We start from the raw sequence: 23047 nt of genomic DNA, 5'->3' as shown, positions 1-23047 counted from the left end.
TTAAATTTATACTTTTTACTAGCTCCCTTTTTTTCAATCTGTTTATCTTATTACCTCTTCTTTGCAATCTCCTCTAGGTTCATGTTTTCTGAAAACTTAATGTTTCAAGATTGTCATTGATGGCAAAATGAGATGGTTAACCATTTTTTAAATGAAATGAAATACCAGTACCTGTAGTTTATCTTCATCCCCTGCAGTCTTGTGCCTCCATTCTAGTAGCCTCTTGGAAGAAAGTTTGAGGCATCATGCACGGGGCTTTTTCCTAATTAATGTGTTCTTAGAAATACTGTGGTATAAATTAAAGACAGTTTTGCCCAAAGTGTGGTGTTAAAGCTGTGACTGTGCTTGTAGTTCCTTCTGGCATTCCTCCTAAACAATCTCTTCAACACATTCCCAAGTTGTGCAGCTCAATACTAGGTTAGATCCATGAAGTCTTTTGGGTTTTTTGTATAGTAACAAATTATAGCAGCGGGAAGCTGCCTAATTTTCAGTTGCAGCTGAAACATTTCACTTATGAAATGTTATGAATAAGCTGAAACTTAATTCACACATCAAAACATTTCACTTATATTGAAGTAAGTTTTGATTGTCCTTTGGGACATGGGCATGTTTGAAGGGGAACGTGACCAAACTGTTAGTTAGGAAGGTCTAGCAATACATGTTGTGAGTATAACTACTAAAAAAGAAGTGGTCTGTTCCCTTTTCTCTTGAGACTCTCATGATTATGGCAGAGCTTTCAGTCAGAATTAAATACAGTAGCTGGGCTGCAATAAAGCTTGCTGGGATGAAAGAAATGCATGATATCCTGCTGATGTGGTTTAAAACACATGCCGGAAGGGCTGGTTATCTCTGAGAGATACTTGGAAAGCATCATCATCATTTGCACAAATGGCTTAGCCATTCTCAGCAGAAACATAAATGAGCTGCATCTGCTAGATGTCCTGGTCTTTTTTGTGTTTATACTCTTCCTCACACTATGTGGCACTCTTTTTTCCCCACAATTTCAGGTGATTGAAACCATGTCTTGCATATGCAAATGTTTTCCCAAGTATCATTTTACAGGCGGTGATAAACAGAGCAGAGCCTGTACCATTTTGGTTTGGAATGGAACACTGGCATAGATGCCAACCTTCATTGCATCTGGCTTGAGTCTGTTGATGTAATCTGAATAGTTTCAGGGTGAAGCTTTCTTAAAGTCATACCTGTGTGTGCTGCACACCTTCTACACTCTGGGCTCAGGGCCATGGATGCTTTGCCATTTGAATAAGGTACAAATATACCCTGTAAATAAACCTTTTCCCTAATTCAGGATAAAGAGGGAGAAGTCTATTCTAGGTGGGTGTTCGGAAAGTTCCTTAGGGTCCCTTGTTTGATTATCTGTGTGTATCATCGTGCAGCCTACAACCACACATAGCAGTTAGTGCCTTCTTGGATGTGGTCCAGGTACATTGTGCTGTCTGTACGACTGTGTCTGTCAGTTGAGCCTTGGTGATGTCTCCGCCTCAGGTTTACCAGTTCTTGCAGATTTAAGGTATCTAGAATTACTGGGTTTTGAGAGTCTTTCATTCTTCACCTTCAGTGTCACCTGCATGGTGCTAGCTGCAGAGGCTAGGAACAACTCAAGCTCTCTGTTACTGTAAATATTTGTGACCTGTTTGTGGCCTGTTAACTTGGCAAACCCTTCTTTTTTCTTTTTGTTTTCCCTTTTCTTTTTGTTTTGCATTTTTTTGGTGATTGTTTGTTTGGGATTTTTTTGGTGATTGTTTCTTTTGTGTGTGTGTATGTGTGTGATTTTTCTATTTTGAAAAACAAATTGTGCAGTGGAATGAGAATTAACTTAAAGCAATGAGCTCACATTAAGTCCAGGGCATGAGTGCCTTCAATCTTTGGGTTCATATACAGTTTTCTGTCACTTTTTTTGACAATGATTTTTAAATTAATTTTAAATAATCAGTTTTATGTTTTGTGGGGGTTCTTTTCTGCTTTGTGCATGAGTCCTATTCCTCTGTGTAAATGGAGCAGCCATTGTCATTTTGCATCACTTGAGTTAATAATGCTAGAGATTTTCATACAGTTCATCACCATAAAATGTTCCTTCACGTTTTCCATCACTGATGAATAGGCTGACAGGGCCCATCAGAACTGTCTAACACTGCCTTAATGCACAGGGAGGGAAATAAAAGAAAGTGGAACATATACCAATAACTGTGTTTAATCAGCATACATTCAAAAAAACATCCTGATAGATCTTAAAATTAGTAATTTTGCCTGTAACTCACCTGCTGTTTTCTGATTTCAAAACTTTAAAAATTATATTCCCTTTTCTTTCCTCATATTTTTAGGGACTGTGATGAAGGAACATGCAAAGATAAATCTAACATTTTGTATGCTTGGGCAAGAAATGCTCCACCCACCAGGCTGCCCAAAGGTATTGGCCGTTTAATATGCAGTTCTTGTGTGCAGGTGCAGGGGAAGAAGGAGGACATGGAAGTAAGAACCTGGCATATCTGAGAACATCCTGTAATATTTTTATTGTGACTAATTGATAGAAACTGTATAAATATCAGCCTAATTAACTATGAAATATGTTACGCTAGCTAATATATTTGTGGGTTTTTGTCATTCTGTTTGCTATACCATTATGGATTTCTACAGGGGTAAAAAAGACAGAGATAAGTATCATAATGTACTGATTATTTTTATATAGCATTAGTCTTGCATTTCCTACTATATCTTACTAGAAAGTTACCATTTATGTATCTTTCAGTAGCACACAAAGTACATTGAAATATTTTTGTTTGTTTGGGAAAGCACAAACAAATTCAATTGAAACATTGGATTTTTCCTGTTTAAAGTATATGTTGACAATTTAATGTGTTTTTCATTTTTAATGCTTTGATGCAGTTGGGCAGCATGCTTGCATACCCATTTTCTTCTATAATAGACAACCCTACTGAATTTTAAGCTACTTGGAGGGGTCTGTCTGGAAAAAGGGTGAAGTACTTCTTTGTAATAACCACTGAGAGTCTTAGAAATACTTACCATCTGTATAGCCTTGATCTGAAAGTATCTTGAATTCTAAGTATTTTTTTCTTTCATAGTTTACTTCCCATTTTCATAGCCAGGGGCAATATCATGAAAATGCTTTTTTTAAATAATTCATTTACACACTTACCAACATGAATGTTACTTGATTTGGTTATCAGAATGTCAAGTTTAAAAAACATTGTCACATGGAGGATTCTATAGATGTTTTGTACTTAAAAGATTATGTAGAAGTTTTGCTTTTAAACCCCAGCTATTGATACTTTTCTTGTTGGTAAGCTGTGCAAAAATACAAGGTTTGTGGGGAGTATTCATAAAGATTCCTCATTTCTGCACAGAGAGGCTGTAGTCCCATTTATAAGGTGGCTTTGCATTTTACTGTGACCAAATATGAAGAAATTGTTTTTCTGCTCTCCTGAAAAATGTTCATTGTAGAATTGATGTAGAGAAATCCCTTTTCGTGATGGTGATGATTTGCAATTTCATTATTTCAGATTATTTCAAGCTTCTCTGTTGTGTTTTGTGCCTGTACTTGCTTCTCTCATCAAGTAACATAGGTGCATAATTTCCTCAAGATTTTTTTCTGCATATAATATTAATTTAAATCTAAAAATATTTTACTGTAGACCTTTTTCTCTTCTCATTCTCAATGTCTTCTTAGTAAGTTAGTGTTAATTAGTTTATATCATGCAGAGGTTGTATGAGAAATAAATGGAGGTCCACCAAATCCTACATAATAATGATATGACTTCATAATAAGACTTCATTTTTATTTTGGATTTTGAAAAGATCTGTATTAATGTTCTTTGATTCAGAGAGTTCTCTGCATAAAGCAGCTACTTATTCATAATTAAGTTGTGGTCCTAGCTCCACAGTCTGTTTGGAATCAGTGTGGTGATGGTTTTCCTGGGTTTCAGGACAAAGTTTTCTTCAGTGGTGTCTGAAATTTTCTACCCCTTTCACTCTTAGCCACTGAAGTGATTTGTATTTTTTTTATATTCTTAGTGGTGGTGAATCATCTTACATTTTATTTTTTCTGAAAACAATACATTTTCCTTCTCTTAGGTGTTGGATTCAGAGTTGGAGGAGAAACGGGTAGCAGATACTTTGTTCTCCAGGTACATTATGGAGATGTTAGTGCATTTCGAGGTATGCATTTTGGAAACTTGCTCTGTAAGTTGTATCATCTACATCATCAAGATATTTACCTGTAGAAAATAATTTTTCTGTTAGTGCCATTTGCAAAGATCAATGGGCATATTTGGAATATAGTTTTTGTATTAACTTGACTTCATAAACTTAATTTATCTGTATAAATATATGAACAGTGAACACTATTTTTTTCTTCAAAAACTGTGGAGCAAATGACTTAAAGTAATCAAAAAGCAGATTATTAATTTTATGTTTAGGGAGAAACTTGGTGTTTCCATATATAATTCAGTGTTTTGTTTAATGAAGTTGTAACAGGTATGAACACAGTTAACCTGTCATCTCACTTGAGTAGATTGCTAGTAGATAATATTCACTAGCCAATCAGTCACGGTATTTGTGTTTGGAAAAAATGTAACTTGTGGAGACAGTGTCCTTTTTTTTGTTTGTTTGGTTTGGGTTTTGATTTTCTTTTTTAAGATGAAATGCTCATTTCAAGCATAGCAATATGGTTATTCTTGTCATTGAGTGTTTCACAGAATCACATAATGGTTGAGATTGAAACAAACCTTTAGAAGTCATCTGACCCATGCCCTCCCTGCTCAAGTAGGGCCACCTACAGCCTCTTGTCCAGGCCTGTGTCCAGGTACATTGAGGGGTAGAAGCACTCCAGGGCAACCTCTCCCAGTGCTTAGTCACCCATACAGTGAAAGAGTTTACTTATGTTCAGCGGAAGACCCTGTGTTTCAGTGTGTGCCCATCACCTCTGGTCCTGTCGCTGAGCACTGCGAAGAGTCTGGCTCCTTCTTCTTTGCACCCTCCCTTCAGATCCATCTCTCTCTGAACAGGCTCTCTCAGCCTTTTCTCACAGGAGAGATGCTCCAATTCCTTCATAATCTTTGTGGCCCTTTGCTGGACAGAATTAATTTAATACCTGGTTAATGAAATGAAAAATTCTCTTTTTAGAAGAGTTGAACATGGGAGTTGATGATTTTATCTACAGCATTTTTTCCCTCCAAAACTGATAGGAAGTAAAATTGGATGCTAATACATAAATAAATACTACATAAAGTCAAATATTTTATATTTGTAATTACTTGTAAGTCAGAACAGTAAATTCTGAACAGTGCTTTGGAATCCTTGACATACTACTGAAAGCATAACAAGTTAACTGAGCATCTTTCATCATTTATCCTCTCTTCTGAATTGCAAAAACTGCATGGGCTTACATACAATCTTCAGTGACTGTATTCTTATGCCTTGACTCTATTCTTATGCCTGTCATTATCAACAGACATCCAATTACCCTCTGGGTAATTAGAAAAGTAATTAAATAAGGTAAGAAAAATTAGAAAGGTAATTAATTAAGGTAAGGTAAAATTAGAAAGATAATTCAATAAGGTAAGAAAAATCCCTTTAGGCTATTCCTGAAATTTAAAAACACTTGTGAAACTATTGAAAATTATGCATTAAATATCTTTGAACACTACTATGAAGGTTTAGGACATTTTATTAGATTAGAATAATTCTGCTTTCCATCCCTTCTTACCTATAATCCTGAGCTAAGAATTCGTATTTAGGTATGCGCTTTACTCTCAGATGCCAAAATAAAATGTATTATACCTTGTCTAAAGGCAACAGATTAAAATTTATTCTGGAGAACAAAATTATATTCTACAAAAAATGTGTGAAGAGCCATCTTAGAAAAATATTGATTTGTCTATTTCAATTTTTTACCTTTTCTATTGTAAAAGCAAAAATTATTGTGGAGTTATGCCTTATAGTAGATACAAGTAAACAAGTAAAAAATTGTCAGAAATTTATCTGCCTTTTTATATAGTCATAAGTGTTTCAAGTTCAGATTCAAATTAAAGTAAATCTACCCATTTTTAGGTCTGTAAAGGGACCCAGTCAGCTTTGAAATTGGGCTGTAGGGATATGCAGTGCAGTTGTAATCCTTATTAGTCTATGTAAGCACCTTTGAATCTGAATTTTAAAAAATACTGTATTTTTCTAATGCCTAGAATGTTGGGTTTTTTTTCCCCTTCCCTTTGTGTAACAAAGACTAATGTTGTTTCTAATCTGCCATATTATTATCTTAGTCCTTTCCAGCACATGTAAGAATATAATTGTTACCCCAAGAATCAAAGTGTTTTGAAGTTATCAATGATAAGGTCTTTTAGCTATTCTGAAATGGAAGGTTTTCACATTCTGTCATTTTGTATGTGTGCGTCTGTTGCATTGTTTGAAGCAATTTATAAGTTTTTGTCAATATGTTTAGAGCAAATTTATGAGGAAGTCTTTCACCTTTGTTCAGCTTTGGCTGTTTTTTCATTTCCATTCTTGTTCTCTCTCTTTTTTTGCACAATGAACAATGCATTCTTGCATTCTCAGCTTTTTCTTTTAACCCCCAGCTTTTCACTGAGAGTAGACTTATTTCTCCCTGCTATCACGATCTGCAAGAGTTATGTTACCCATATTGCATATAATAACATATAATTTCTCAGTGGGGTGTAGAGTTCTTAGTGTTGTTTTAGGGTTTGGTTTTTTTGGCTGGGAGAGTAATTACTTTTGGCCACCAAGCCAGTAGATGTCTTAAAAAGATCTGTTTCCTCATGAGAATGTGAGTTGTATATTGTCATTTGAACATTACTCTGAATATTATTCTGAACATTAGATGTAGTGTGCTTCTCTTTGACATTCTCTTGAATAAGCCAGTGTCTTGAATAGAATTAGCTTTTCATATTCACAGAGATTCATGGCTATGGTATATTTTAATATCCTTTAGCAAATCAGTCATCTGTGACCTTTATGAGGTCTTCATCTGTTAAAAAAATTATATTGAACCAGAATCAACAATTGTCTCCTTTCTGTCTGGAAAGTAAGTTGTGAAAATGTCACTAGGGAGTATGTGTTTGAATTTTGGTTTTCACAAGTTGAGTAAAGGTACAGTTTCATTCCAGATTTCATACTAGACTTTTAAAAATAAATTTTACTGAATTGATACTGGATGAGTGAACAGATCGGCAAGTACAAGCACCTTGACTTACATAAAAAAAATTAAGGTAGTTTTATGTATCCAATATTAGATACCAATATTAAATGCAGTATTATTTGTTTCATTCTTTACTAGTACCTCAAGTTCATGTCTTGTGCTGCATGTCTTTGCTCAATAAATATAACTTGTACAAAGTTACTTCCCCATGGGCATTAGCTTTGGAATTGCCTTGCTCAGGAGTTGTGCTCACCTTTGAGGCTACTTCTTACCTTTAATGAAGCAAAGCTAATTCTGAGACAGCTTTGGAGATTCTGGTACAAATCAAGGGCTGACTTTGAAATAACAAGGGGTTTGGAGCTTCATAAAAAGTGCCACTCTGTTGCAGTGGGAGCTTGTAAGTATTCTAGTCACCATGATTGAGTGCTATACTATTCCTATGAAATACTAGAAACAGAGCAGTGAAGTTGAATAAATAGTTTGATCAGAGTGCTCAGTAATTTATAGTCCCCATACACAGAGTGCAAAGAAAGTAGGTTTTGAAGAATGTTTGTTTTTATGAGTGAAAAACCCATAGAATTTTAAATAACATGCATCATTGGCTTTGTTTGACACAGGTAAATAAAGGCAGGGAATATTTAATATGATTGTGTTAATACTTGCATGGAACACAAAAGGCAGAGCACAACTTGTCAGCATTATTCGGTGAAGTGTTCAAAGCTCTGAGTGTTTCAAAGAGGTGAACTGAAGGAAGAAGAAGCAGGGAAACGTCAGTTCCAGCATCCCTCTGTACTTGTTAGAAAGACGTTTAGTTCATTTATGGCCAAATATAACTGAAACAGAATTATAAAGCACTGTAGGAATTCCTGAAAGTTTTAGACTAATGTATCCATCCATTATTTTATTCTTAACACAGCACTGCAGATCAAATACTTTACAAATGATCTTGAAGTTCATTTGTGCTTCTCCTGATACTGATTTAGATGATTGCCTTATATATAACAATTGTAATTATTAGTAGCAACTTTCCAGCTATCTTCAGTTCATTTTGAAATTGCTCTTTTTAGATGAAAATGCAGTCAGCATTATTTCCATATTCTGAAAATTAAAATTGTATCAAAATACTTTAATATTGCCAAACAGAAATAATATTTGAAGGTTTTTCCCCCTCCTCCTATGTGCTACTTTTATGACTATGACCTAGTAAGTGCTAAATTTTTCAAATATGAAATTAGTTTGGTCGGTTGGGAATAATTTTGAGCTGTTTTCAAAAGATAGAATGGTGGTGTTTTCAATTAAAGTTCCAAAACTGAGAGACACAAAATGACTGCATTTTAAAATTTTAAATATTATTACTTTAAGTAATAATGTTCAGAGAGGAAGCAAGCATTTTCCAATTTCCATTGAAATTCATGTAGTGCAGAGTTCTAACAATATTAAATTGAGTTCTGGAGCATCACCTGTGCTACATAAATAAGAAAAAATTAGTATAAAATGAGGAGAGTGGGGCAGAAGAGACTTTACAAAGACCTTTGTAGCAAACACTGAGGTATTGTGATTCTAAGTGAAGCTGCCTGCACGGAAGAGGATGAACAGTATATACATATATTGAACTTTTTCTAAAATCATTGAAAAGGAGTTTAGTTTCTCTTTCTCTTGACTGTTTTCTTACCATCCCCCTTCTTTTGTCCTAATAACTTAGTCCTTTTGGCACTTCTGGATTCTTGATTTGGTAGTCTTGATTCTTGCAAGTAATTTTGATGAAAGAGCTACTGTTCTTATTTTTCTTTTCTCTGTACAATGAAGACTTAGATTTTTTGTTGCTATTTGAAAAGGTGCAACTGTGGTATAGTGATTCAGATTTTTAAATCCAAAAGTGTTTTTTGGGATGCACAGAGCTGGAGTAACTAAGAATTTGTAGAAGCCGTGATAATGAGCATTATGAGAACATGGTGAAATTGTGTTAGGAGCTATTTCAATTGAATAGCACATACATTAATTTACAGATCTACTTTGTGAACATAGTGAAAACAAATTCTTGTAAATTCTACTATCAGTGATGGTGAAAAGCAAACTGAGTATTAATTGTCCTTTATTAGTGACATGGGGGGTGACTGAAAGAGCTAATGTGTGAAAAACTGAACTGACAGTTTCTAAGTCAAGTTTCAAATTTTCTGTCAAGTTTCCATGTGTTGTCCCACATTGGCCATTATCCTTTTATCTGTTGAAATGCACTACTTTTTCAGTTTGTAATCTGACTATTTATGGGAAGAAAAACTCTCAGAAATTACTGCTTGTTACTATAGATACTCTGATCTCTTTCTTATCTGAAACATATACTGTTGGATAATATTTTTTCAGAATGCTCTGATTACTTACTTTGGGGTTAAATCCATCTTTTAACTACAGGTAGTATTGTATAAACATTAGAAAAAGAAACTTGCTTAAAAAGAAGCAAAGATTGAACACCCAGATGGCCAACTATAATTTAGTAACTGTCAAGATGACTGGGTCTATAAATTAAAATGCCTGCAAATATATCAGCTAATGATGATACAGTGCACTGACAAATGAATTAGCTATTTTTTCTCACCTTCCAGGATGTCCAATTTAAATAGAATTGCTGTCTGTATTGGTATATCAGGTTCACCAGCTGACTTTCATTACAAGGATTTCTGGCAGCTGCATTATTAATGTCTGAAATTACTGCTTTTCACTAACCTTTCATTTTTCTAATTTTGATCAAAATATAATTTGTTTGAAATAAAACTACTTTTTCTACTAGTGTAAACATGATACTGTTTCATTTCCCAGATGCTACTTCATAAAGATCTAAATTTTCTAGTACAGTAACTTTCATCCACCGAAGTTTTTCCTTGTATTAGGATTTCTACAAGTGAGATGATCAGGTTTGTGCAAATTTCAGTAGTATTTCCACAGTATAACAATTTTACACAGTAAGATTAGAACTTCTAAGTTTTCTGTTATTTTTTTACATAGCAGAAAAATCTTATCAATATGTAGTAATTTGCAGGGATTCAATTGCTAATGATGAAACTTTCACAATTTGTACAGATAAACACAAGGACTGCTCTGGTGTAACTTTACATCTGACACATCAAAAGTGAGTATTTTTAAAAATGCTTACCTATTTTTTATTGCAGTAGAAGTCATGTCATCCGTTGGCAAAAAAATTCATTTCTGCTAAGGAACTTGACACAGCTGTGCTGTGAGTACTGGCTTAATACAGTTTAAGAGTTTCATATTTAGAAATCTGGGATGAGAACAGAAATTATGCAGATGATAGTTTTGTCCTATTTCACATACTTTGCAGAAAATGCTTTAGAAATGGTAGCAAACAAGAGAAAGAGAGGGAAACTGCTTTGAAACAGCTTCATTTTTAAGAGACCTGTTTCAGATGTAATCCAATGTTTAGAAATTAGTGGTATCAAATGGTATTGGATATCAAGTCATTTGCAGTTATGTTTTATAGAGGACTTGTATATCAGTCCTCTGTAAAACATAAATCCAATCAGAGCTTGGATTTTCCATTGCAGACAACCCTTGATTGCAGGAATGTATCTTATGATGTCTGTGAACACGGTCATACCACCAGGCAAGAAAGGTGAGTTATCATTTTACAAAGTGATGATTTCAACATCTGATCTATTATTGTTGCTTATTGTGGAAGAAAATTTGACAGAGGCTTGATGATATGTAGGTGGACAAATTATTTATTTGACTGTTTGAACAAATGAAGAAAAGAATAGTTATGTTTTAGATTATATTCTGTTTGCCTATGACTACATCAGTAAAGACAGTCAATACTGTATGAACACAATGTGTGCAAGTAATAATGAGTATTTCTTCAATTTATTTTCATCTTATATTTTATAAAAAATTCCCTACCTCTTTTTTAATTCCTCCTCTCCCCTCTAAAAAGCCATAAACTGCTTTGTACTCTTCTTCATGTGTCATTCATGACTTTTGTGTTTCTACTAAGAATTCAGTTTTAAAAAATTAATTTCTACCAGTAAGGAGCTGCTATTTAAGAATTTTGTTCCCATGTTGGGAGTAAAGGTCCTGGTTGGTTAAAAGCTCAAAATGCTACAAAAAACCCAAACCAAAACTGTAATAAAAGGTTTCCAAACTGTTTCTGTTCAGAATCCTGAATTTTATCTAAACCTCAGCTTGGAAGCTCCCCAGATCCTTTCTTTGGCTAGCATGGGATGTACTGTTTTAAGGAAGTTGGATGCTGACTGTACTCTCCTCTACCAAATTTTTAGGGAGAGCAAGAGCACTCACCAAGAGCGCCATTTGTTCCATTCACAGTTAGCTGCCTAAATACTATGAGGTGTTCAAATGCTCAGCTGACTCCAACTGTTTAGTGAATTCAGCAACTTGAAACATTTTTACATTTGAACTGAAATTAAAAATACTTTGCTCTCCCATATGAAGACCCACGAAATTAATCCTCCACTATCACCAAGAATATTTGATCAGTGTAGGAATTTAATTTTTCAACTGGAAAGGTGAGGGAAAAGGACAAACAAACAGTTCTGTAGTTGCTGGTAACTTCCTTCTCATGTTCAATCAAATTTACAGCTCTTAAGTGGAGCATGAAATTTGTTAAAACAGGAAGTGTGGTGCTATCTCTCAGAAAGGCATCACGATTTTTCTGTAGGCTCTTCCTTAATTACCGTTACTGCACCTAACACAAGTACTACCCTGTAAACATTGTAGACCACTTTGGTGACAAAATCTCTTGTCTAAATCTAAATTAGGTCTGGGCCTTTATAATCAAGACTTCATTGTAAATTGTGTCAGTTTAGAATTACATCAGTTTATTTTAATTTTCCCCTGATTAGATTATTTACCATAGCTATATTTCTTTTAAGCAACCCTCAACATAGTCTGTAAATAAATGTATTACTTAATTTTGTAAAATAGTGGTTAGGGTAGACTGAAAGAAGTTTTTATTTTATATATATGTCATCAGATTAAGTAATTTTCAAGTAACCTGGACTATATTTTATTAGTTTTTCTTTGCAGATATCTTGAGATGGGCACTGCAGAAATATAAGATACTATCTATTATCTTTTGAAATTATCTGTTGTCCATTGTACACATGCTTTTTGTAAACCATGCTGAATGAAATACAGTAATGCAACTTTTCTCTGTTTGATAAATGATCTGTTTGTCATTGTTTATTGCTGTCATATTTTCACAGTGGTTGATGCAGACATTGCCTGCCATTACAAAAGGTCTCCAATGCACCTTTTTGCCTACAGAGTTCACACACACAGACTAGGTAAGAGTAGCATAGGAATATCAAATGCCGAACAAAAAATTGTTGACTTTGCAACATATTTTTTTAAGTGTATCTCACTTCTCATGTATATTGATATCTTACAGGTAAAGTAGTGAGTGGATACAGAGTGAGAAATGGTCAATGGACATTGATTGGTAGGCAGAGTCCACAACTACCACAGGTTGGTAGGGTTCTTTTTAGTTCTGAATGTAAATTTTAATTATCTTTGTTTCAAACTGAGAAACTGAAGTGGAAATCATGTGTCCACAGATTTGCATTATGGTGTTTCCAGTGGTTATGTGCTGTTCTGCTCCTGGAAGTGAATATTGCCAAGTATTATTACAATTAGATTATGATGCAAAAGTCATTTCAGATATTAGCACCATCCTTCTCATCAGTGTCTATTAACAGAGAGAATATGAAGTACTTTTACTGATTGGGGTGAATCATCCTCTTTTTCAGGCATTCTACCCTGTGAAGTATCCGGTAGACATTAGCTATGATGATATCCTAGCAGCCAGATGTGTGTTCAGTGGGGAAGGGAGAACTACAGAAACACATATAGGGTAAATTTTATCTATTTGCTTCATTTCAGAACCTGTTTTACCAGAGTGTTGGTTATATGTAGAAAAGTATTTGTTTCATGTCTTCTTCCAAGGTAATTCTAAGAAACAATTTCTGCCAGAATGTTTTGTTATGCTGTTTGATCTATTTAACTCCACACAATGTTCACTGACGTTACTTATGTGAATATTCACTTTGCTGAAGTGTTCAGAACACTTCTGAAGTGAAGCTATACTGCCAGACAACTTAGTCAGATGTTGGGCTGATCTGTTCTTAGAGAAGGATTCAGAATATCAATTCTAGAAAATATTTTTTTTAATCAGCTGACAATATTAACAATTTATGGTGAAATAATAAAACTTAACAATTCGCTACACTATTTCAAAATGAAAATGTATATAAGCTTGTAAAATTTTGATATTTTGACCTATTGCAAAATCTAGCCTTAAAAAATCTGGACCAATACTGAAATTACCTTTTTTCAGTATAAAAACGTAAAGGCTTTTATGAAAAACACTCAAACCAGAAATTACTTATAATAAAAAATAGGAAAATCTGATCTGCTTGTTAGTCACTGATGCGACTCAGCTGCAGGTGACAGACACTGCCCTGTAAGATCAAGTGGACAAATCCAGCTGTAATATAATATTAATACTCTCTTGGTTGGCTGTGGTTCTTTGAACTATAATTGTCGAGAAACAAAAATAACCTGTGGAAATCTCTCCATTCTGGGAGTGTGCGCTGCAGCGTTCCAAGGAAAAGAGATTTTTGTGCATTGAGCACCCTAAGGTGGCATCTCAGTGGAGGGTTAAGGATTCAACATAGATTTTTCACCTTCCAGTGAGCAGTTAAGATAGTGATGTGTAGCAGTTGGAAAAAATGAGTTGAGAAGAGGTTTTTACAGATATCATGACACTAAAAACATAAAACCTTAATTTAACTGCTGACCTTTTGTCACAAGTTCAAAACGTTTCTGTCATGTTTCTGTAACTTTCCTGAGAGCAGTTCTTATTTGTTGAATAATCCTTACAGTTTAAGAAACAGTCTTAGGAAAATTATGGTATTTTCTTTCAATGTACTAGTATGCTTTCAGTGGGGAAACTCTCTCTCTGTCCTTTACATTACAGTAATTGTTATTATTATAATTATTATTTTACTATATTTACTATTATTTGTTTGCACTATAATATATGAATGTATATGGTATGAATCATGCCATATTGCTTATTAGTATTATCATTATTATTTTTAGTATTACTATTATTTATTTATTAATAATTAATATTTATTATTATTATATTTTACCACAAGTTTTGCTTTGTCCCATTCTGGGGAGGGCAGAAGTGGGGGCAGTGAGCGGCCATACTTAACTGCCACCTGAAATTAAACTACTACAAATGCTTAGACACAGTAGCATGTCAGGTGAGCCACAGTTTGTGTAATTCCACATCCCATTTTCTACTGGAGTTTTAAAGAGGAAGCAATCACAGTAAAGGATATTGGAGGTCCAACAGTGAAGTTAATGCTTTCTAAAAGCTTAAGCAGAGCTTGCCCAGTTTTGTAGTCTCCAAGGGATACCAAACTTCCAGTGCATGGAAAAATAACCAGTTCTCCTTTTGAAACAGTCTCTTCTCCCATGTTTCCTTTTCTCGCCTTTGGCTTGTGTTATTATTGTTGCTATAGTGAATAAATGAACACTGCAGAATGCTGGTGGAAAAGTCAGCACTGATGTCTTTTGCAAACAGCTAATAGAACACGTCTGTATTTTTTTAATGAGTGTAGGCTCACTGTTTAATTATGAAAGGTAATTGAAAATCTTGATGTAAACCCCTATATTATATGAACTTCTATTAAGTCCTAGCTTACTAATTTTCAGGATTGTAGCTCTAAACAAAAGGTATGAAGCTATATGAAAGAGGAAGAATAATACCACAGTTATAAAGAGGCCATATATACTCTGCTTCACAAAGTAATATTTTTCAGAAAAAAAAACCCTTACTCATGCCAGCTGTTTTTTCTATTGAAGACAGGATTATGTAGCAGTAGAGAAGGGCCACTTCTGTTTCAAGTACTTTCACAACATTTGTCAAAGAGCTGAATTTTGCTAATGTTTTATCATTGCCCTTGCACTCATGTTTTTGTTACAGAAGCTTACAAACAAGTTATTCTCAAGGTGACAGTGCTCTTTTCTCTTTAGGAGATACTTATGGTAGCTTAATATGAAACAAAAATAAATTTTTCAGTATTAGAACCAGTGTGATTGGACTGTAAATGAATGCACCTGATGAGGAAAGGGGGAAGATTTGTCAAACAGTTGCTGAAACAAAACATGTATGTTATTTGCAACAATTTCAAATTACATTCATTGAAGATTTGTAGAAAAGTAAGTGATTAGTAATGTAATGGCACAGCTGCGTCATATTTAATCAGAACATGTGCCCAGTTGATAAAACAATGGGAACTGTGTGGAGTATGCTGGACAAATTAGAAGGAAGAGCAGTTTAAATAGGCGATGCAATTTTCTGTGAAATCAAAAGCAAATTGCTAGGAAGTTCTGAGATATGTGGAGCTTTTATCTGAAGCAGATGTGGTTGTGATTATCCTGCTGCATTTGTCCACACTACTTTTCTCCAATATAAATTTCTGATATTCACTGCAATGCAGGTATTGCATACTTTAGTTGGGACATCTAAATATTTGATTGCAATATTTTAGTATCCTGTTAAACAAGTTGGATGAATTTAATAATAGCTATTCAGCTCATTATTTTCTAAGTGCCACATCTTTTCTGTACTGTGCAGGGGTACTGCCAATGATGAAATGTGCAACTTCTACATTATGTACTACATGGAAGCCAAGCATGCTGTCTCATATATGACGTGCACACAGAACACAAATCCTGAAATGTTCAGAAATATTCCACAGGAGGCAAATATTCCTCTTCCAGTCAAGTCTGATGTGATGAAGATGATGCATGGACATCATGAAGGTGAAAAACACTTGTAATCCTTTTTATTCATGCCATCTTATGCTCACCGATGTATTTCTCTGTGTTGTGTTGGTATGCAAAATTTTCATGAAGAGGTAATGCAGGTCTGCATGAAATTCAAATTGCTAAATAATAAAGCATCATGGGATTCTGCTGTTGGTTTTGGTGGAAATGTCTGCTATAGTCTTTTGTCTGTCTCTTTCTTATGTTGTCCCAGTTTCTAACATATTTTTACAGTTGTGTGGTCTGTGTGCTCTAAAGACTGGCTTCTTTTTCTATGCCAAGCTTTATATTAATAGTTTCTTAATGTTTGTCGTATCTTCTGTCTATTTCCTGCAAAATTGAATCATAACATTGCCCTAGTTTTCTAGATCCCACTGCCGTGTTATGGGAGGAATCAAATTTTTACATTGAACAGTTATAGGCATATAAATTGCAGCAACAGTATTATCCAGAGGTAGTCTGACTGATGTGTCTGTGTATCAAGTACAAGTAGTAGTTTTTTATTTCATGTTTTTACTGTTGTAATGTGTGGTATGACTACTATGATGAAAATACCACGTATTTGTCTCAGAAGGGTGATTTTTACTCAGTAGGATCGTAATTCCCTTCACATGCAGAAGTTAACATCATACTCTAAACCCATTTTTCAGAAACCAAGGGTAGTGATACAAGTTCTTTGCTGCAGCAGGACAAAAAAGAAGAGATTTTGGATCAGGGTATGCACTTGCTTATTCCTATGTACATTTTTTATTTCTATATTTATTTCTACTTCTATCTTCTAATATAAATCTTTTTTTTTCTGATTGTTTTAGTGCTGTGTTGTTCGATATTACTACTGTTTATATATAAAAATGTCAAATGTTCATTTCCAAAGGGTGTTTTTCCACAGTAGGGGGATACTCAATTTCATGCACATTCAAAGGCTAACATCATATCCTAAATCCATTTTTTAGAAACCAAGGATAGTGATGCAAGTTATTTGCTGCAGCAGGCCAAAAAAGAAGAGGCAGAGATTTTGGATCAGGGTATGTACTTATTTATTTCTATGCCAGTGACTTGTAACTATTGTCAGTCATAACTTATGCACTTTGAACTGACTAGACTTTGACAGCATTAAATTGCTGTGTTGTGATATAGCAATGCTTAGTGCAAGCAAGAAAATGTTTTAAGTAGGTAATAAGCAGAAATATTAGAGTAAGGCTATGAAATGCAAGTAATAAACTACATGATCATGAAGGTTTCTTTTTAGGTGAACAGAGAGGGGGAATTGTTGGAATCCACAAAATCAGAGGGTTTTGGGAAAGCTGCAAAAAGCAGGCCTCAGAGACAGCAGAACTGTGATTAGAGCTAGTCAGTAGCATTGAGATAGGTCAGCAGAAAAATGATTTAGAATGTAGAAAAGCAAGGACAAATAGAACAATGGTCTGTGTATTAACACTTGTCTAGAATAACTCCCTAAGCTACAGGAAAGTTTATCTAGCAAGATATTAGGAAGGTTAAAGCTTAATAATGGAGCTTTGTGCATTGTGTTTTAAGGCTTACAATTAGGTATTGTATTTGAAATAAGCAAACATTGTTTTAACCAAAGGTACGTGTGCTTATAGTGGTTGGATAGAACTACTGTCAATATGCTTTTGCTTAGTGTGATTGGTAAAGAAACTTATAAAGTAAGTTGTAACATGAAGTTCTTGGTCTGCTGCCTGAGATGTGAGCTGCTGGCATCTTCCCATTGTCATAACCATGTAATGAGACTGATGCTGAGAAATAAAACAGCTCAAGGCATGTTCCACAGTAGTCCCGTCCCATTTGTGATTTGTACATAGCCCCCAGCTGGCGATATATAGTGAGAGAAGTAGTGCACAACAGAAAGAAAATAATATGGCTCTGTAGTCTAAGGCAATTTGATGCTCTCTGATTACAGTGTGTTTTTCTCTAGACTCTTAAAAGAGTTGCAGAGTGGTTCTAGGTAGCTGGGTAGTCTGATGTTGAGATCTGTTTTCCCAGTCTTTTAGGATGTACAAAGCAAAGAACTGAAGCTAAGTCTGCATATACAGAGATGCTGCTGAAACTGACTGGAAGTGTGGCTTGAATCTGAGGTTTTAAATATGATACAAAGTAAATTCATACTCTGAGATGTTTCTAGGTGGACATGCAAAATAAATCACCATTCTGTTTGTCTAGCAAAGTAACAGTAATCATGCACCTTAATTTTGGAGTGCAGTCTGAAGTACTTTAATCCAAGCATGTGTTTCATAAACAGACATGATGGAATAAAAATGTTAGGAGAAATATTTCTGTTCAGTTAAAATATTTTTTCAGGAGTTTTTGGAAAGAGAATCTTTGAATAAAGTTAAATATACATATATTTTGATGGCCCATTGACTGTAGGAGGAACTTTCTTTGTAAGAAAGTTTAACATCATAGTCTGTACAAAATGGGATCTGAATAAAGGTTACACATAAATCTCCTATTTATTACCTGTTGGATGCCTATCCCATCTTTTAATTATTTTTATATTTTAAAATTATATTAATTATTATTTAATTATTTTTCATAATTTTATTTATTTTGTATGGTATACTTGCATATGACTGCAGATGCATACAGAGAAGTATTTTGCACATGGTATTTGGTAGACAGCTGGGAATATTTTGCTCAGTTGTAGCTGAATCTGTGAGTTGGGAAACTGAAATGTCTGTGTTGAGTTGCATATTTTCTGTAAAGTTCTGCATTTCTTAGAAAAGCTGGTTACAATAAAAATGCATTGAATGACGTCTTTTTGCATCTGGGATAAAAATCTCTGATTGGTTTAAGTGAAAGAAGGAGATACAGCTTCTCTGCTCTCTGCCCATCTCTCTTTTGTTTGGGGAAAAAAAAAAAAAGGGGAGGGGAAGTATGAAAGGAGGCTTGCAATATCTTGTGGGGCAGGTGTTGAAAGGAAGAGGAAAGGAGAATCAGCATGCAGGCAGGTCCTTAGTTTTTCAATAATGTGTTTTTGTGATAATGTTACATGGCAAAACCATGGAAGCAGCATCGACCAAGAAGGTGATGCACTTTTATTTCAGCATGGGTAACATTTCTTTCTAAAATAAATGTTTTATATAATCTACCTTTGCTAGTTTGTATATGACTGTGAGAAAAGAGAGGAATTTGATTTGGTAGGTGATTGAAAATCCTTAGGAGAAGCTTGAAACAAAAGACAAATTTGTTTTCCAGTTTTGATGTGGGATGCGTAGAATGAAGTGTTTGAGACATTTTTAGATTAAGGCCAGACGTACAACAAAATCTTCACATGTTTTCAGGCTTTGACAACATGTTGAGGGCTCAGATTGTATGAGATCTCTTAAAGAGAGTACAAAAGTGAGATAAAAGTGACTGAATCAAACTTTGGAAGAAAACACTACTAAAAGATACTAGGAGTATCTATACTAGATATATACTGCTAGGAAATTATAATTAGGGAGATTGAGAATAGCAGAGGATTTGCTTGCTCTCTCAACACTGAATGGTCCTTTCAAAAATAAAAGATGAGCATTTGATTTAGTTAGGATAAGGTTATTCATTATCATTACAAAAGCATCTTCAGCACAATACAGTAGTAAAAAAGGACCATCAGATCTAAGCAAAAAAAAAAAAAAAAAGGCAATTGGTATAAATTGCATATCTAAGCAGGAAAAGTGTACAACAAGCATGGAAAGAAGCCATTTTAAATTGAATGTTTTGGTCTTCACTGTCTGACTCTTGATTTATGTTCTCTGCCAGTGTTACGATTTTGTTTGTTTGACTGTAAACCAAAACATTGTTCTGTCACAGTTTTGATAGTGTAGTGCCACCACAGGAAGTTTAAATTTACTGGAATATGCTTGTGGATTGTTTCACTCTTGAGATGTTGGTCTTGACAGCTATCACTTCTTCCAGAAAGAATAAGCTGCAGGTGTTTGTAGCCAATTATCTTTCCCATCGAGGAAACTGCTGATAGCTTGCACCTAAGAAATACAAGTATCTTCTCTGAAAGTGACCTAATCAGGCAGCTTCCCAGAGACTGCACTGCTAGATTTCAGTTTCTTCAGTAAGATCAAATTGTTGATTCACCCATGTCTTTGTCTAGTTATATTCAGGCATTCTAAAGGCCAGGCTGTCTCATCACAAACAAGACCAAGCATTGACCAATGTTCCTTTCCTACTGAGTATCTTCTTTGTAAGCAAACAACACCTCCAACTGTTCCAGCTGGTACAAGACCACTGCAAAGTAGTAGCACAAGATCATGCTTTGATGTTGGCTGGATATTGCTTTACACAGAGGAGCTTTTATTCAGAATCAATAAGTCTGCTCTTTCCTAGTTATGTCTAGTAAATTATGAACTATTTCTTAAAATTACACTGCTTACAAATTATTGGAATGTGCCTGGACATCACAAGCAAAGCTGAAAAAAAAGTTAGATGCGCATTTGGAGTGTAGAATTTAGGGTAGGGTTGCAGACACTGGGTAATCAGCAAAATTAAATTCTTCATATTTTGTGCCTTCTGAATACTCTTGAGTTCTGTCAAAATGCCAGGACATGGACAGGACATTTCAGCCTAATGTTTGTGCCAGAAGTTTAGAGATACTGGTCACATACGTAGACTTCCTGGATGTTTTTTTGATCTTTTAGTGTATGTCGAGATTCCATATTGATTTTCTCAAACACATTCATTTAAGGAAAGGATCACAGTTTCAGGGCACCTGCACTTCTGACCACTTCTGTGTCTGATGCACACCCTTTTCCATTCATTCAGATAGTTCCTAAATATTTTAACTGCTGTGGTTACAAAACCCCTGCTTAATGAAAGCTCTAACAGGACAAGCTCATCCCTCATGTATGCCCATGGATAGTGGCTATAGTACTCAAACTGCCCTACTCTATACACCAGTGTTCAAAGGTTTATCATATATCTTATTGTCAATGGCTCAGCTCTTGGAGAAAACCAAAACAGATCACCAACTTGAATCCCCGATTAATAGCTTCCATAAAGACCACTAACTTTTCATTAAAGCATCCTGTCTTAAAAAATTATTCCCTGGGCATTTAGTGTTTTTAAGTTGAATTCTCCTGCTCTCTTTTCTTCTTGTCCTCTATTGAGCTCTATCTTTTAACAGCTTCTTTTGAAGCAGCTAATATCAGACAGGTAAACAAAAGAACTGTTTTGTCTTCTTTTTATTTTTTCAATCAACAAGCAATATATATTTTAGAAACTGAGTTAATTATTCTGTGACAACACTCGACAACACCAGAGATAAAATGCAGCACTTTTGGCTGGAGCATGAAGCTGTCAAACTTCTTCACTCAAGTAAAGTGAACATATAAACTGTTAAGAGTTCTGAAACCTTTGTAACAACTGTAGTATGTTGTTGTCCTTTTGCAGCCAATAATTACAAGGCAGTTGATTAGACAGTTGAAGTAGGAGAAGGTAGACTGTGCAAGGATCATTAAACTTGCTTTAAAAAGGTCTGCAGTTCAAAATAGCATCAGGCTTGTTTGTTTAAGAAGACTTCTCATAGTTACATTAGGGAGAGCAGTGCTTTTACCACTCAGACCTCTCGTTGGAAATGAGTGCTTATAGGTCACCTATAGGTCTCCAGCCACAGACAAAACCAAAACATTTGTTTTGTATGGCATTCATTTAATTTTTAAAATGTTGGGGAAGAAAAAGCCAGTGTAGAGTATTTTAATACTAAATGTTTCCTTGGTAAAGGAAATTTCAGCTAGGTTTCTGCTTCAGCATCAGTTGATGGTTGCTTTAGTAATTAAAAATCTTTCTCAGATATGGTTTGTATCCAAAATTCCTGTGATATACTTTTGAAATGTTTGGATTTGTTTTGAATCAGTACTTGGACTTGTTAAATGACAGTATTAAGATAATGGAATGCTCTAGCTTTAAGAATTGCATTGGAAGCAAATAACTCCTATTTGTTGTATATCTTAATGATTTTGTCTCTTCTCTAATTTGCTTTGTTAATATCATTAAAATTGGCCCTGTTACTTCAGTAATTATTTTCTGACGGACTGTGTCATCTGGGATATTTAATTTCCAAGGGCAAGGAAGGCAATTCTACTCAAAATCATTGAACAGGGACTATTTAACAACATGACAGATCCTCTAAGGATCATTTTCAAAGACTTAATTTTCTCTGTCCCAGGCTGTAAATGATGATTTCTGGTTCTGAATGGGCTTTTTTGGGTTTTGATTTTTGTTTGTTGCGGCGGTGGGGTAGTGTTTGTTTCCTTGTTTATTTCTTTGGTTTGTGTGGAAGCTTCATTATTTATAGTTTTACCTTTCTAAAAATGTTCTAGATAGCCTGTCATAAAATAATACAATTTTAAAATTACAAGTGATTTGTGTTTGAAATAAAAGGATATCTACTTTCAGTAATTCTTAAAGTACATTGAATGTCTCTTTCCACTCAAATGATGTAGTGGTATTTAATAGAACTGATAATAGTTTCAGGCAGCCAAGATACTTGGTTAAGTATTAAGTATTCCCCAACATTTTTTTAAGTTCTGTTTTCATGGTATTTTGCTGTGAGCTATTGGTCTGGAATGTACTGAAATGTTTCTTGAATACCTAAGTTACAGTCATAACTTTATTGCTAACAAGCACATCGAGAAGACAGTTTTTCCTCCACTGCCAGATGATATCGTTAATAAGGAGTGTTACTATTTGGAGAAAAAGAAGGAGTGTATAACCCGGACTGAATAAATAAAAGCAAATTTAATGGATCATGTCTTTTTTTTTACTGTGGGTGTTACGGAATCTGCTTGTAAATGGGAAATTCAGTATTCTTACAGCTTAAGCTTCTTATACAATGACAGACTTCAAAGAAATATGTTTTTAAAAGTTTCATGATTGTCTATTACTGTCTTTGTAAGTGAAAATTTTGATAAAACTGTAGAATTTTTCCCTCTTTGATTTATAACTCTGCAGTAGCCTGGCAAATCCACATAATTCCAT

At 34.6% G+C, this 23047-nt stretch overlaps 1 protein-coding gene across 7 annotated transcripts in view; it reads left to right on the top strand.

The window, feature by feature from the left end:
• PAM (peptidylglycine alpha-amidating monooxygenase) overlaps positions 1 to 23047 on the top strand; it is a 110150-nt gene that overhangs the window by 63229 nt on the left and 23874 nt on the right. For all 7 annotated transcript variants that reach the window (XM_054653436.2, XM_054653435.2, XM_077172115.1 and 4 more), the window contains exons 6-15: positions 2343 to 2428; positions 4111 to 4194; positions 10265 to 10313; positions 10747 to 10814; positions 12421 to 12501; positions 12606 to 12682; positions 12964 to 13067; positions 15867 to 16054; positions 16708 to 16773; positions 17011 to 17082. In XM_054653436.2, the coding sequence (XP_054509411.1) occupies positions 2343 to 2428; positions 4111 to 4194; positions 10265 to 10313; positions 10747 to 10814; positions 12421 to 12501; positions 12606 to 12682; positions 12964 to 13067; positions 15867 to 16054; positions 16708 to 16773; positions 17011 to 17082 (875 nt within the window). The remainder of the gene's footprint in view (positions 1 to 2342; positions 2429 to 4110; positions 4195 to 10264; positions 10314 to 10746; positions 10815 to 12420; positions 12502 to 12605; positions 12683 to 12963; positions 13068 to 15866; positions 16055 to 16707; positions 16774 to 17010; positions 17083 to 23047) is intronic.

The sequence above is a fragment of the Agelaius phoeniceus genome, chromosome Z, assembly GCF_051311805.1.
Source record: "Agelaius phoeniceus isolate bAgePho1 chromosome Z, bAgePho1.hap1, whole genome shotgun sequence".
Classification (NCBI taxonomy): Eukaryota; Metazoa; Chordata; class Aves; order Passeriformes; family Icteridae; genus Agelaius; species Agelaius phoeniceus.
The sequence above is the reverse complement of the archived record's forward strand: the minus strand, read 5'-3'. Positions and strand labels throughout refer to the sequence as shown.